Genomic DNA, 14,673 nt, shown 5'->3' on the forward strand with positions numbered 1-14,673 from the left:
GTAACGTCTTGATCTATTGGCCTCGCTCACGCCTGAGCGGAGCTCCGGGAAGAAGGAGCTCTCGTAAGGCCAGAAGAAGTTGTGTAAAGAGCCACAGGCAAAACAAGAGCAAAATGACAGCCGAGGCAGTGTCAGGGTTCTTGAAGTCGCGTATAAGGACGTTAGCCGTATGAATGGCTGGGTTATCTGCTTCCTTCAAGGGGTTTTCGACGATGCGACAAGTGGTGACAAATGTGTCAGCCTCTTTGAGTCGTGCTGGGTCACTCCAGATTCCGTACGGAATGACCAGTGCCTTCTGTGCTAAATTTACGCGTCAGCCCTAGTATAATAGTACTACAGGAGGATCTTGACATACAGTCTGGTGTGATGAGATCGTCATGACACGCAATGAGGAAAGGGAGTCGCGTCATAATTAGGTTGGACTGGGTGGCAGAGGTTCAAGATGGGACTGATGAAAGTTTCACCCTTGATCGTTCGGACGCCCTTATATTAGCATGTTAACAAAGACCAGCCCCTATCACGCTCGCAGTCGTAGCTTTGCTAAGCTTTCCCTCGTTACGCGGTGTCTTCTTTGCTACATTCCTTTTTCAGGGGCAGGGGTATCATTAAATAACGACGCGTCGCGGGCGCGTTTGATGGATCACATGATCGTGACCTATTTTGTCGGAAGACACCGAACCCTAAACCCATCCTTGCCAGAGCACCCTTTGGTCCTCAATACCAACTTCCATCATCTCACTGGACCCTAATATATCGTCTTTCGGGCGTTACACAGCAGGCGACACTCCATTTCTTCGGTTTACACCTTCAACGTTGGTCAGGATTTCGTGGAACAGGCGAGGGATTATGGGCAGGACCTGGTTCTGAGAAGTGAGTGTGTGTTCTCGTCTAAATGACATATCGGACTTACACATTACTTAGTGATAATCTAGTGAACACTGTCCGCGAGCTCCTGCAGAACTGTCTCACTGAGCAAACTGACCTGATGAGCTGGGAGTTTCGTTCATTTCGGCGGTCCAACTAGTGGTGAATTGGGGCTGGATGCTGGCAGTCGGGGAATCTACGTCCTTGCTGCTGGCTCTGTGCTCCAGGGCAATCTCGGAGGGCACTGAAGTATTGCATTCGTCTCTCGCAATCTGCTTGCGAGACCCCTTTAGCAATCCTGGAGCTTCCAAGGGTCCCAACGCGCCACAATGCCAGCAGAGAGCACATTCCTTCGCTGCTCTCTCTGGCTCGCCCACTGATGTTCTCTCTGTCCTCGCTCAACCAGTGCCAGCTCGGCCAGCAACTTGCACTTGCACCACTGGAAGAGAGACTTTCAACCCACGTGACGGAGCTTTCCCCTTACAGCTTTCCGGCAGATACTTATCAGAGTTGGTGAGTCAATGCCTCGAGGCTCGTTTGTTCCCCGCATTCTTCTTCCAGCTACTGTTCGCACCTAGGCCGAACGACGGAGACAGTCGCACCACTTTCCCGCCCCACTTGTCAATGGAAACTTCCCGATTGAACGACGACGTCTTGGCTTTGATCGCCTCGTTGCTCAGCCAGGAGGAATTGCAGGTCTGCGCATGCGTTCATCCTGTCTTTCGCGACCGGTTTCTAAAATTGAAGTACGAGCACTTGGGCGTTACGGTGTCCGACAAGCGTACCAAGCGAATATGGGCTCGTATAGGGTGAGTACTTTTTCGCTTCCTTCTGCCACCTGCTTGACAGTACTCGTAGGCAAACACCTTCAATCGCAAATGTGGTCAAGCAAGTTCGATTGCAGCCCTGGCTTGTTCAACCATGGACTCCCTCTCCTCAAAGCCGCACCGAAGTCGCCCTCACGCACGTCGCAGCCTTCTTTGACCCTCATTACACAAAGAAGCAGGCGGACCACCGCCTCCAGAAGCGTCTGTCCAAAGACATCCAACGCGTACAGACAATGCTTTTTGCGTTATCCTCCGTGCAGAGCTACCAGCTAGAATGGGACGGGAAGCAGGAATACCACCCGCAGTTATTCAGTGCATTCCTCGTTCCAGTATTGTCCCACTGGCGAATGCATCTGCGTAGGTTGACCTTGTACCTACCGTTCCCCTTCTATGGAGCCTTGGCGCAGATTCGGCTCCCTGAACTCGAGTACATCTCAGTCTGCTTCGACACCGGACGTCTCGATTCCAACGCGGTCAACGTCACTTTGGATGCTTGGTTGGTTTTCCTCCACAACCTGAAGGATACCCTCCGCGCCCTGTCCATTCGGTCGACCGCTCCTTCGGAAGGTTTAGATCTCGGCCGTCTCTTTCGCTATATGGGGACGTTCCCTCGCCTGCGTTCCCTCTCCCTCAATATCCCATTCGACGGTGGTCACCTGCCTACCCCTATCCCCTTCTCACGATTCCTTGCCAAGCATTCCGAGACCCTCGAACATCTAGCGCTGCGCACTGCCCGTCCCGCAATGCGCGAAACACCTACCAAACCCGACTCCCAGAATTGGATCCAATCCATCATGAATTCTGTTCAGGCGCCTCTTCGTCGACTTGAGGCGTTGGACATCGCCCTTCGGCCTTTGCGAGCACCCCTGGACCCCTTGCGTGCTTTCCTTCGCCTTCACTCCACTACCATACGGGCGCTCAAGTTGACAGATCGGATTCTGACACCTGACCAGATACAACATTCCATCATCGCACCGCTTACCATCACCTCCGCGGCATCCAACGCACATTCTATTGGGTTAAAGCGCCTGGACGTTAGTGTCTACGTCCTGAGCCCGTACCTGCTTCGAATGTTAGCTTCCAACATTCCGCAGTTGAATACACTCGAGTTGCGCTTTCCGGAATGCAATCGGAATCCGGTAAGTTATCGAATATCTTCGTCGGCGTTCAGAATATTGACGGACTCTTTGCTCTGTCGGTAGGGTCTCTTTCATAGCGAGCTCCGGGACTCGGACGTGGTTATGACGCAGTGGGCGCTAAAGCGCTTTATCATGCCTGCCGGACCTAATCGTTTGTGGATCCGTTCCTTGGGCCCTGTCCTGGAGGAATGCATCCCCGCTATTGAGTCTGTTGAGGAGTTGCGAGAGTAACGGCTTTCGTTCGGAACTCGGCCTTTGGGGAACGGAGCGTTGAACATTCGTTACTGTCCACATCGAGGGTGCCGACTCGACGGTTATTATGAAACTGAATGATTCGGAATTCCTGATAAGTACTCGCTCTTGCTGGGTCGCATTGTTGTATTATTATCCATTTATTTTACTGATCGCTATTGCTAATTCCAGGGACTTGGAAGTGCTATGTATGCATGTGTAATTTTCGCTATTGTATCGACGTCTAGTGTTAGTAGTTACTTGCTTATGCTTCGAGGTTTGAGCTCGAGCCCCTTTTCCTCAGTTAACCCTCGTAACTATATCTATTTATCAGTACTTAGTATCCACCAATTCCTATCTGTGTACATTAGCGTAGCAGAGTAATTCGGCGCACTTCTTCACTGTTCGCCCTCGCTCGAACTCAAATGATTTGCGTCCACTGGGGTTCGAAACCGGCCGTGGCAACTCATGGCAATTCCCGCCAATGATCCAATCAACCAAGCCGTTGGAAAGCCGTGAAAACATGTGAGCCCGCTCGAGTCTTCGTCCAACTCTTCCTTCGACCATCCCATACCATCTCGAAATGGCCCAAACGAACCTAGACTCGCACCCAATCGCAGAAAGGAACCATATGGACTTAGAAACAGCGAGGAACTACCACCTTGACAAGAATCACGCCAGTTTGTGGGGCAGACAGCGTCCACAATTATTCATCGGGAACGCGCAGCTGGCACCGGAAGGGCGCTTGATGAATCTATTCTGAGCGCTGGGGTCGGACATCTAGGAACTTTGTCGGCCAAAGCGCTGTACCGGAAATAGGCCTTCAACTTTCTGCCAACGGATGGATGCATCATCGAAAACCAGAAAATCCACGGTTTGTACGCATTGTGTCTGGTCGGTGGACATCTTACGTTGGTGGGGCGTTAATATGGCTTGCTTTGGTCACCTTGCTTCTGCCACTTATATCATATTTGGGCCTTATGGGACTTGCAAACAACCGTTAACACTGGCACCGAAGTCGACTCTGTTCTTGAATTGACCATCTGGTACTGACCCTTCTGATGTTGAATGAATCCATTCCTCACATGATATCAGGGCGTTCTGCTTATAAGCAGATGCTCTTAGGGGCCATGGAAAGTGGGCGCGATTCTTTGGCATTATGAATCACATACCTCTAGGAGTCACTCTTCTCGTTTCTCTTGCCCTGCCAGCTTTCGCGACTATTCAGGACTCCATTACCAAGTTCCCCAAAACTGATTACGACTTTATAGTTGTCGGAGGTGCGCACCAACCGTTCCTTGCACTCTTCGTCTCGCTCATCGTCTTCCAGGGGGTCAAGCAGGATGTGTCGTTGCGAATAGGTTGACGGAAAACCCTCGATTCAATGTCCTGGTAATCGAAGCAGGCCCGAGGTTTGTTGTTCTCGATCCTACTACTCGCCTGAATCTACTAATCATTTCTCTCTAGTCACGAGGGCGTTTTGGACGCTCAAGTGCCGGGGTTTGTGTTTAACCTCTCAAACACTACCTACGAATACAATTACACGAGTGTCGCCACACCGCATCTGAACAACCGCGTCTTTCCGGTACCGCGTGCGCGGGTGCTGGGGGGATGCAGCATGCACAGTGAGCTCCTCTCAATCCTTCTAGAATTCGCCATCCAACCAAACGATAGATGGAATGTTCTACACCCGCGGTTCTTCCTCCGACTACGATCGATGGGCCACCGTCACCGGCGACTCAAACTGGTCTTGGAAGAAGCTCTTTCCCTACATCCTCAAGGTCAGTAAACTCTGACAATTTTTATCCGTGTCATCATCAGCGCTAACAATACGCGCTATCCAGCACGAGCGATGGGTAGAGCCAAATCGCGATGTAGATACCGCAGGGATGTACAATCCGAAGGTCCACAACACCAAGGGGATGACCTTTGTCAGCCTCACGAACTTCCCAGACGATTCCGATGCAAAGGTCAGACAGGCTGCAGACGAAATCGGAGGCGACTTCCGATGGAACCTCGATTACAACAGTGGGGATCCCTTGGGTGTCGGTAGGTGTCCTCGCCATCTACATAGCTGAGGACAAGCGTTGACTCGGACTGTCGGTGATTAGGATGGGGACAGTATACGATCGGCAACGGGGAGCGGAGCAGCGCTGCAACGGCTTACTTGGCACCGAGGTACCTCAAACGGAAGAACCTTCACGTCCTGATTAACCATCGTGTTACCAAGCTCCTCCAGACGGGACATGGTGGTGGGCATGTTCCAACCTTCCGCACTGTCGCCTTTCAGGAAGAGATGAACCCTTCTGGTAAGCCCCACTCCGTTTCCATATCGGACACTTGCTCACCCTTCAAAGCGCCGATCCAGAAGATTACGGCCAGGAAGGAAGTCATCCTATCTGCAGGTGCCATTGGGACACCCCAAGTCCTCCTTTTATCGGGAATTGGTAACAACTAGGGATTCAGCCCAAAGTCGATCTCCCTAGTGTTGGGAAGAACTTGACCGAACATCCAGCCATTGCAGTGTCTTGGAAACTAGGAATCAACGGAACCTTCAACTCGTATGTCGGTCACGCCTCCTGCGCGCCGAGGACTAACCTGGGCTCTTTCCTCAGCTCCGCCGACCCCACCCTACCCGAGAAATGGTTCCAAGAGTGGCAAAACTCGCGAACTGGCCCACTGACCCACATCCGCACCCATTCAGCTGCCTTCATTCGACTTCCTGACGATTCCCCAATCTATAATCAACATCCTGACCCCTCTTCTGGAAGAAGCACTCCGCAGTTCGAGATACCCATTACGGTGCGTCCCTCGACCTTCATTCAGCGTTGCTCGTCTGAACAGACAAACGGGAGCAGGGTTTGGGATATTACCCTATTCCAGGACCGTCTATGTTCGCTGGTGCCGTTGTCGTTCAACCCAGCTTAGAATCCCGTTGGTCTTTCCTCCACTGTACTTCCAATGGGCCACTAAATCCTTCCTTCTTGTCACAGGAGGATGGGTCAAACTGGCGTCGACCAACGTCTATGATCAACCGCTCATCGACGTCGGTATGTTGAAATCCGAGTTTGACTGGTATGGCCTTCGAGAAACTATTCGGGCTTCCAAGCGGTTCTTTAGCGCTCCGGCATGGGAGAGCTATCAGCTAACGCTGGAGCCGCCTTTCAATACGGATGTCGATGAGGAGCTTAACGAGGCCATCAAGGCGGCCGTCTCCAGCGGTGCGCATCCTGTTGGCACTGCTTCCATGTCTCCGAAGAATGCGCAATGGGGTGTTGTGGATCCTGATCTCAGAGTGAAGAAGGTGAAGGGGTTGCGCATCGTCGACGCTTCAATTATGGTGCGTGCACTAATACTGGAATTCAATGACGTGCTAACCGCCGGTCCTTTGAAGCCATTCATCGTTTCCGCCCATACCCAAGCCGCTGTCTACGCAATTGCAGAGCGCGGTTCTGACCTCATTAAGCATGTGTGGAAATAATTCTCGCTACTCCCTATACCTTTGTCTCTACCGACTTTGATGAATTCTTGACATTGTATCAGTGGCGATCTTCTTCTATGTGCCTACTTCCTTGTTAACGCTTTCGATTTCTCCTTCATCAACAGAGAATTGTACTTTTATTTCATTCAGGGAAGACATCATTTCGCCGGTTAAAGTCTATCATGGCGAGTTTCTTCCGCTAGGTTTTCACTATCGTCCATTTGGGTAATCGTATCGCGCTTCTAGTGTTACCTTATTGCTTCCCATCCACTGGTGGTTGTCTACTCAGAACTCGGAGGCGCACGTCTCCGAGCATCTCAGTGTCATGGTAAATTCACCTCGAGTGTTCCCATTGTATACTTGTGTACTAGTAAATGAGTTCCGAGCGATCATGGCTTGGAGTACATGGCAAAGTCGTCAAGAGAAGATAAGCTCAATCGTAGAAGACAAGCGCCCGGAGCTCGATCGATTCTCTGAGAGGCGCGTCTGGGGGTGTAGCGGGGTCTTGGAACCCGGTATGTGGAGTGAATCGTGCAACATCCTCCTTGGAATCGAAGCTGGGATGACTGTCAACGTCGTAGAATTTCAAGATTGCAGAGAGACTCACCATTTAATCAGAACCAGTTCCTCCGGCGTCATCCCCCTCAAGTACACCCATTTATGATTGGGGTTATACTTGATGCCGTATGTCTCTCCTTCGCGGTCGGGGTAGATGAGGGCGACAGGTAGGGCATCCTTCTCTGGATCCACGCTTCTGTAGTCACAGAGAGCGAGAGGCCAATCCCATGCAGCATGAGAGATGGGTCTCCAGAGGTTGATGATTTGGAATCGTTTCTTCAGGAGCTCTGGGGCTTCGGAAGGAGGGAGGTGTCGGTGGACGCGGTCCACTGCGGACTTGGGCGTCTGGTCGACGTGTACCTGGGCGACTGGCTGTCGCTTCTGAGGACCATCGTCGAGTTCTCCAGGGCGGTTGCGGCGGACGGCTGGAAGAATTCGAGTTAGTAATCGTTTTCAATGGAGTGATTGCCAGGATTTACTCACTGTGATCGAACAAGACAACCTTGGAAGCGCCGGTCAATTGCTTGATGAGTTCTATACTCTCGGGATAGTATTCCTTCTCGATCTCTTCGTCGTTCTTGAAGGAAGTGTGCTTGGCTGGGTGGTGATAGTACTGGAACCCAGTTGTATCGAGAGAGACAGTGTTCTCCTTTCCTCGAAGGTTCTCGATCGTGACGGAATGTTTGGCTTGCGTGAAGTTTCGAGGACGCTCCCCTGTCTTAGGGTCGACATTGATATGGTTGTATGCTCGCTCGCCATTAGGCGGAGACTCGAAGTAGAGGAGTTCGGCGGTTGTTGAGGGGATGTCTGCTGCTACCATGATGATGACTCGATGTGAGATGTGCGGGGTGGATAGTATAGACGTCACTTCACCCCAGATCATCCTTATATATGCCCAGGGAATCTTTGTTTCGGTGCTGATTAATACTACTCTTGGGCAAGAAGCTTGTGTACCACAAGGCAACGGTAGACTTGCCAATCCGTAGCCCAAGGTTGCGTGCTCGCGGACATTGTAAGCAGATTACAAAGTCAGTTGACAAAGAACCTATTGATAAGAGTGAGTACGAGGTGGAGCAGTAGTTTTGGGTTGGAAGTTTTCTATAAGGATATGTTCGAGGACCAAACTACTACCCGAGCAGGACGGTACAGTAGCGATTTGGATAGAGGAGATAAACGACTCTGAATCAGAGAGGAATATGGTTTCTCCGGGCCCCGACGGTAGCTGTATGTCAATTAAGATTCTTCAATGTTCTATACAACTCGCGACCTGACCACTGACAGCATATCAGCCAACCCTGACACTCCTACGAGGCACGGGCGCTAAACTCTGCGTAAGGCGGTTATGTGTTAGTGGTGTTCAAATCGGCGTTATTTAGCAGTACTGAGAGTATGGCATTAGTCAGTGTACTTTCCGCCTTGACGTCTGAGAGCCTCTGTCTCTAAGTTACTTCGGTCTTCACAGCGACTATCCTTCTAATCGAGCTCGCGCAATGTAGCCCCTGAGTGATCGGGGACAGGGCGGGCTACAAATTAAGCGCCTGCCATTGGACCATGATGTCCGCCTCGAATCAAGCAGCCAATTTATATTTTGTTTTTACATACTGACGCACACTGAATAGCCAACTATTCTCTGTGTATGGGTTTTAGTTTTCGAGGCGCACTCAAATCAATGCTGGCCATTGCTGGTCCCCGAGATGAAATCGGCACAGGGCTGTAGGTAAAATGTACCACTGCCAACGTTTGGCTGGAGCATTTCACAGAAGGAAATCTTCCACAGAACGTTCTAAAAGAAAAGTACCTCGCACCGTTTACAGCTTTTCTTGACATATGGGCTAGACAGGTATTCGATCCTTGAGGCTGTACAAACCGCATTTTGGTTCCGAGTGATCTACAGTTTACACGGGATAAATCGTCATAGCTCACTTCGCACACAGCACTTTCTCAATCCCTACACTCTTCTCGACGAACAGTCCACCGCTTTTCTGCTCTGCCTTTTGTCTCGAGAAGATGCTGGGCATCCTGTGTTCATCATGGGCGCTAGATGCGCCATAACAGTGCCAAACATGGGTAGTGGGCGCTGCGATTCGGGTTTCAAGGGTTTTCAACCACCCACTTTCTGCCCCTCTTTCTTTTTTATTTTCGTCGGGAATCTTGGAAGGCTTGTAGAAAATACCGGGGAGCCACTGAAACCACGATAACAGACGATCGACGAGCAAGACACCCGCCTAAATCCACCTGTGGAGCTCGAGAAGACGACGGCGGCGACAACGGCGAGGGAATCAAGTTTTGGGCGTAAACTACGATTTTCAGGCGATTAATTGGCTTCAACGTGCTTTCGAGACGGGAAACGTCGTATAGCCCTACGACAGAGACCACAGCCGACTAACACGCCGACTACAACCCTAACGACGGCGACAAGACCTCACATCTAAGCCGGACCAAGATATGGCTGATTCTTCACGAAATCACCATAGGAAGCATTCCTCGACAAACGCAGACCCCCGCGCACCAGTTTCAACCGCAAGGAAGACCGCTATGCCCCCGAACGAGCCCATGACTCAGTACCCAGGACCAGTGAACGAGAGGAAGGTTCCAAGCGTGAGTGATGGATTTCTGGCGATGCGTGATAAAATCTGACATGAAGCTGCCTTCCTCTTAACTGCAATTGTCTGTTAAATTACATAGGTTCCACCACCTGCTGCGAACAAACCCACTGAGGCCGAGTTCTTCTATGGAGAAGGCGCAGAACGCAAACCCAACCCATCATTCCTCAAGGACCATTTCTTCAAGGAAGGCCGACTGCTTGAAGAGCAAGCGCTGTATATCATCAACCGCGCGACGCGAATTCTGGCGAAGGAGCCTAACATGGTCGAAGTGAAGAGCCCGGTGACAGGTGTGCGATATCAAGCCATCCAGCCAGAGTTTCTCTAACCTTACCATTGAAGTCTGTGGCGATATTCATGGTCAATATGTGCGTCATGTCCCCTCCCTCCGCAACTCAATCAAACTCTAACGTCGCGTAGTACGACCTGATGAAGCTATTCGAAGTTGGCGGATCTATGGCCGAGAACGTTTATCTGTTCTTGGGCGACTACGTTGATCGAGGAGACTTTGGCATCGAGGTATGGCACCCCCTATCTCCCTAAAGCACCGTGCTGATAACCTTTCACAGTGTGTACTTTATCTCTACGCCCTCAAAATCTGGAACCCGTCCCGGATAGTCCTACTGCGAGGAAACCACGAATGCCGACATCTCACCGAGTACTTTACTTTCAAGAAAGAATGTGAGCTGTGACTGTGAATCGCCGTGCACCCACAAAGCTGACAGTCACAATCAGGTCTGCACAAGTACTCCGAAAAGGTGTACGAAGCGTGTATTCAATCCTTCTGCGCTCTCCCAGTCGCCGCTCTTGTGGACTCCAAGTTCTTCTGTGTCCATGGGGGTATATCCCCTTCTCTAATCACCCTCGCCGATCTGGCATCCGTAAGTCCATGCGACTTCCCCGTTCGTTTTCCCTCGTGTGACAAACACTGTAACAGATGAACCGGTTTCAAGAGCCCGGGTCGCAAGGCCTGCTGTGTGACTTGCTGTGGGCAGACCCAATCACCAACTATGGACACGAGACAGAGCCGGGATCTGGTCCTGCTTTGGCCCCCGGCACCTCGTTCATCCCCAACTCGACGAGAGGGTGCTCTTACTACTACACCTACACCGCCGTCTGCCAGTTCTTGGAACGCAACAACCTTCTCACTGTTATCCGTGGACACGAAGCCCAAGATGCAGGGTAAGTAACCACCCCATCCCCTTTTCTTGCTTATCTGCGGTTTCGACGGGGAACTGCGAAAGCTGACCGTTTCTCTTTCCTTTTTGACTTGATGGTTCGGCAGTTATACGATGCACAGAAAGACGCCTAAAAAGAACTTCCCTTCTGTGATTACGATTTTCTCTGCACCCAACTATCTCGACGTGTACAAGAATCGGGGTGCGGTCCTCAAGTATGCGAACAAGAACATCACTATTCGACAGTACAACTCGAGTTCTCACCCTTATTGGCTTCCAAACTTTATGGACGCGTTTACGTGGAGTTTGCCCTTTGTCGGTGCCAAAAGTACGCGATTGGGCTCTTTGGATTGCTATTCCTGTTTAGATGATAAGGAACTGACCCTGGAACGTGAATAGTCACGGATATGTTGCTTGCCATCTTGAGCATATGCAGCGAGGAAGAGCTCGATACTGATTCGGACGACGAAGCTAGAGAGGCTCAAGCGGCTGAGGAAATCCGGCTCAGACGACAGCAGATCAAAAACAAGATTCTTGCTGTTGGAAGGATGCAACGTGTTTTCACTCTTCTCCGGTGCGTGTTTGGTGTGCCTACTTTGTCTATCCATTGCCCGACTCTGAATACGCCTCGTTATTTCCATTTTGTTTTTGACGATACAGAGAGGAAGCAGAAAATGCCACCGAACTCTCGCCCGCAGCCACGCTACCAATCTCAGGTTCCTCAACAAGCGTCGACCAACTTGGTGTCTCAGACGCCAAACTCTCGCGCAACATCCGTTCCTTTGCCGACGCGCGTAAAATCGATATGGCGAACGAGCGGCTACCCGATTTCGAGCCTAATACAGCGTCTGGGATTTTCCCTGCGCCTAGTATGAAGTTTGGAGGGATTGATGGGAATGTGGAGACGTTGATTAGGCAGACGTTGAGGGAGGAGTTGATGGAAGGGTCGGGAGAGTTGAGGACGAAGGAGGATGATTTGGTTGAGAAGGTTGCGGAGCGGTTGGCCAAGGGGAGGGCGCTTGGGTCTGGGTCGAGGCCTTCGGCGTTGAAGAGGCATGGGACTGCTATTTGATTGTGGGAGTGCTTTTGTTTCTCTTGGATAAGATTGCTATTTTGTGTGAAGGCTGGAGGATGGAATGGACTCGACTCTTGCTCTGCTGTTGTTGTTGTTGTAATTCGTTGTTCTTTGTCGTTGTAATAATTTATGTACATGTACTATCCCCCCAAGATATGGCGCAGGTATCTGTACCACTGAATGTAAAGAGATATATATTCTGAGTGCTCTTGGTTCTTTCGACCCGTCTTCCACCTGCAGGCAAGATGCGCTTGGCATACCCGGCACGCCTTCGGCAGCCTCGACACGTGACCTAAATTGACGCGCCGCCCAATTATGCTAGCGCGGGTGCCACCAGTACAAGGGTTCCTACCTTTAAACTCCCATTGTACCGTGTTACGACGCGTTGAAAGGATGTCTGACGATGTTGAAATGAAGGTAGGCATATACATCTCCCGATAACACCGATTCTCACCTACTAAACTTCTCACCTACTAAACCCATGGAATGGCTTAGAATGCGGCATCGGAGACCGCGACCACTTCGAATTCGAACGACTCGCCCTCGGAGAAGGATTGGGTCCGGATTGAGAGTAATGATGGGTTTTCGTACCTTGTACGGAGGAAGGTTGCGGAGGCTAGTGGGACTATGAGGAATATGTTGGATCCGATGTGTTCGTTTGGGTTTTTCTTTTTCTCTTGTTTTCGTTTCTCGCCATCGTTTCGTTATTTCTATCGTTTCTTTCCTTTCTATCTTCTATCTAGCTTTAAGAGGATTCCTTTCTTTCTACCTTCTATCTTTAGGAGGGAGGAATGGGGTGTGCTGATGAAAGAGTGTATACTTGTATAGCGGGGTATGCGGAGGCTCAGACGAGGACTTGTGGGATTGACGAACGGTACGTCTGATTTCGTTCATTCGTATGGATCAATCAAGACTGACTTCGAGTTCTTACTATCTTTTGTGCTGCCGCGTCTACTACATCCAATGCGTCTACTAAATCCAACGCACCTACTAACCAACTAACTGAAACTACGAAAAGAGGAATCGTAACGGAAAAGTTGGTCGAGTACATGTGTTTCAAGTCGCATTACCAGACTGTGGGACCGAAGGAGGATATTCCTGTTCCGGAGATGCAGGAGAGGATTCCGCCGGAGATTGTACTTGAAGTGTGCGTACTACATACCCCCTTCTTCAACTTTCAACTTTCTCTCAAGTTTTATTTGAGTTGTTCTCTTCTTCCTTTTCTTCGTTGATCCTTGTGTCGGCTGGGTGAACTGCAAGGCTGACTGATTGCGTCTTTTGGTTGGGTTGTACAGGCTTTTGGCTGCTGATTATCAGGAGAGTACGTATCGTGGTTGTTTTTGGGGTTTGGGAGTTGGGTGTTGATTGGTTTATTTGACGCTTACAGTGTAATGATATTTTGGGAGCTTTATGGATTTGACTTTTCGTTTGATTGTTGAAAGGTTAGGTTGTAGATGGACGCTGTGAGAAAGGCCCTTCCGAGGACAGAACCGTGCTTGGATAGCTGGGCATCGAGTAGCGCCTTAAGAACACTGAGCCCCTTTGTCTTCTCCCTTGAGAGAATCTCGACAGAGCTCTCCTCCGCCCTATGTCCTTTTCGCGTCGCTCCCGACGCGACTTAGGAGGCGCGTCAATATTCGAGTCAGCGCGTCTTGGACAGATAAGATAAGATTAGCTTACTCAGCGATGGATGCCGCATCGGATGATCAGTCGGTCGCAACCTTGTACCATAACCTTCATCTATTACGACCACACCAACGACAACCCAAGACCCGAACGATGGCGCTTCCAAAGGTACTTGGATGTATCACCTTTACTATCTACACCGATGTGCTGATAGATATATTGTACTTTGTGTGATGATAGCGAATTATCAAGGTGCACATTCTTACTCCACTTTCCGCCTGGTTCCACCTCCTGCTCACCGATGGGCAACTAGGAAACAGAACGGCTCGTAGCAGATCCCGCACCAGGAATCACCGCGCTCCCACACGAGGATAACCTTCGATACTTTGATGTGACGATTGAAGGACCGGGTGGCAGCCCGTTTGAGAGTGAGCACCGTCTTCGCTTCTGGCAGCGTTGTGACCAGCAGGGGCTCAAGAGATGTTTTCTTTTGTGTTGTTATCGGTTATGAAAAGATGGGATCTTTAAATTGGAGCTCTTTCTTCCCGAAGAGTATCCCATGGCACCGCCCAAGGTGAGATTCCTGACCAAGATCTATCACCCTAATATCGGTGCGTGTTTCCTGTCTCTCTCTCTCTGTCGCCTGATAACGGCCCTATCACTCACACCTGGTGTCCTTCTTTTTCCTTGCATGCAGACAAACTCGGACGCATTTGCCTAGATATCCTGAAAGGTGGGTCGACAAGAGATTTGGGATTGGGCCGGGTTCGATAGTAGTAACTGACTGATTCTGATTGCCCGCGGGGTGGATTGTTCCATGTTCCAGATAAATGGTCGCCGGCACTCCAAATCCGAACGGTTCTCTTATCTATCCAGGCTCTTCTCAGCGCTCCGAATCCAGATGATCCCCTTGCCACGGATGTCGCGAAACATTACAAGGAGGACGAGAAGGATGCACAGCGGGTTAGCCGGGAGTGGACGCAGAAGTTTGCCAGTGCCGGATGATGAAGATGCGTTCTTACTAGGTGTGGTGGCTTCTAGTGCATAGGCGGCAGAAGAAGAAGAAAGAACGATACCTTGAAAGGAATATC

The 14,673-nt window shown here is 50.5% G+C and overlaps 6 protein-coding genes across 6 annotated transcripts; 5 read left to right on the plus strand and 1 right to left on the minus strand.

The window, feature by feature from the left end:
- Positions 1-113: 113 nt before the first annotated feature.
- Positions 114-3,061, plus strand: CC1G_08489 (hypothetical protein; the record flags this gene model as incomplete). Its single annotated transcript, XM_001834792.2, has 7 exons — positions 114-160; positions 530-562; positions 776-870; positions 1,025-1,377; positions 1,561-1,673; positions 1,723-2,830; positions 2,894-3,061. 7 exons carry the CDS (start codon positions 114-116, stop codon positions 3,059-3,061), a joined length of 1,917 nt encoding a protein of 638 aa, XP_001834844.2.
- Positions 3,062-4,220: 1,159 nt separating this feature from the next.
- CC1G_08490 (aryl-alcohol oxidase) lies at positions 4,221-6,542 on the plus strand (the record flags this gene model as incomplete). The annotated part of the gene is made up of 10 exons (XM_001834793.2): positions 4,221-4,341; positions 4,392-4,473; positions 4,529-4,646; positions 4,711-4,842; positions 4,906-5,110; positions 5,173-5,370; positions 5,419-5,486; positions 5,528-5,863; positions 5,985-6,401; positions 6,456-6,542. 10 exons carry the CDS (start codon positions 4,221-4,223, stop codon positions 6,540-6,542), a joined length of 1,764 nt encoding a protein of 587 aa, XP_001834845.2.
- Positions 6,543-6,866: 324 nt separating this feature from the next.
- On the minus strand, positions 6,867-7,945 carry CC1G_08491 (hypothetical protein). The gene is made up of 3 exons (XM_001834794.2): positions 7,584-7,945; positions 7,150-7,525; positions 6,867-7,099 (listed from the first exon to the last, which is right to left on the minus strand). Exons 1-3 carry the CDS (start codon positions 7,918-7,920, stop codon positions 6,976-6,978), a joined length of 837 nt encoding a protein of 278 aa, XP_001834846.1. The 5' UTR covers positions 7,921-7,945; the 3' UTR covers positions 6,867-6,975.
- A 1,600-nt stretch (positions 7,946-9,545) lies between these two features.
- On the plus strand, positions 9,546-11,953 carry CC1G_08492 (serine/threonine-protein phosphatase 2B catalytic subunit; the record flags this gene model as incomplete). The annotated part of the gene is made up of 10 exons (XM_001834795.2): positions 9,546-9,698; positions 9,786-9,993; positions 10,046-10,071; positions 10,124-10,222; positions 10,273-10,384; positions 10,439-10,584; positions 10,641-10,885; positions 10,989-11,209; positions 11,281-11,455; positions 11,542-11,953. 10 exons carry the CDS (start codon positions 9,546-9,548, stop codon positions 11,951-11,953), a joined length of 1,797 nt encoding a protein of 598 aa, XP_001834847.2.
- A 377-nt stretch (positions 11,954-12,330) lies between these two features.
- On the plus strand, positions 12,331-13,397 carry CC1G_08493 (hypothetical protein). The gene is made up of 6 exons (XM_001834796.2): positions 12,331-12,373; positions 12,452-12,608; positions 12,785-12,830; positions 12,975-13,103; positions 13,252-13,277; positions 13,344-13,397. The coding sequence occupies exons 1-6, from the start codon at positions 12,350-12,352 to the stop codon at positions 13,346-13,348; spliced, it is 387 nt and encodes a 128-aa protein (XP_001834848.2). The 5' UTR covers positions 12,331-12,349; the 3' UTR covers positions 13,349-13,397.
- Positions 13,398-13,642: 245 nt separating this feature from the next.
- On the plus strand, positions 13,643-14,587 carry CC1G_15409 (ubiquitin-conjugating enzyme E2; the record flags this gene model as incomplete). Its single annotated transcript, XM_002910085.1, has 5 exons — positions 13,643-13,750; positions 13,896-14,010; positions 14,134-14,193; positions 14,280-14,315; positions 14,409-14,587. The coding sequence occupies 5 exons, from the start codon at positions 13,643-13,645 to the stop codon at positions 14,585-14,587; spliced, it is 498 nt and encodes a 165-aa protein (XP_002910131.1).
- Between the last annotated feature and the right edge of the window lie 86 nt (positions 14,588-14,673).

Source organism: Coprinopsis cinerea (genome assembly GCF_000182895.1).
Source record: "Coprinopsis cinerea okayama7#130 chromosome 12 map unlocalized cont3.12, whole genome shotgun sequence".
Lineage (NCBI taxonomy): Eukaryota > Fungi > Basidiomycota > Agaricomycetes > Agaricales > Psathyrellaceae > Coprinopsis > Coprinopsis cinerea.

What these genes read in the sequence shown, in the direction of transcription:
- CC1G_08493 (XM_001834796.2), top strand. Translation starts at nt 12,350, where the DNA reads ATGTCTGACGATGTTGAAATGAAG. An exon ending in GAATATGTTGGATCCGATGT is followed by an intron (nt 12,609 to 12,784) that starts GTTCGTTTGGGT and finishes ATACTTGTATAG; the next exon opens with CGGGGTATGCGGAGGCTCAG. An exon ending in CCGGAGATTGTACTTGAAGT is followed by an intron (nt 13,104 to 13,251) that starts GTGCGTACTACA and finishes TGGGTTGTACAG; the next exon opens with GCTTTTGGCTGCTGATTATC.
- CC1G_08491 (XM_001834794.2), bottom strand. Translation starts at nt 7,920, where the DNA reads ATGGTAGCAGCAGACATCCCCTCAACAACCGCCGAACTCCTCTACTTC. An exon ending in GGTTGTCTTGTTCGATCACA is followed by an intron (nt 7,526 to 7,583) that starts GTGAGTAAATCC and finishes GAATTCTTCCAG; the next exon opens with CCGTCCGCCGCAACCGCCCT. An exon ending in GAACTGGTTCTGATTAAATG is followed by an intron (nt 7,100 to 7,149) that starts GTGAGTCTCTCT and finishes CAGTCATCCCAG; the next exon opens with CTTCGATTCCAAGGAGGATG.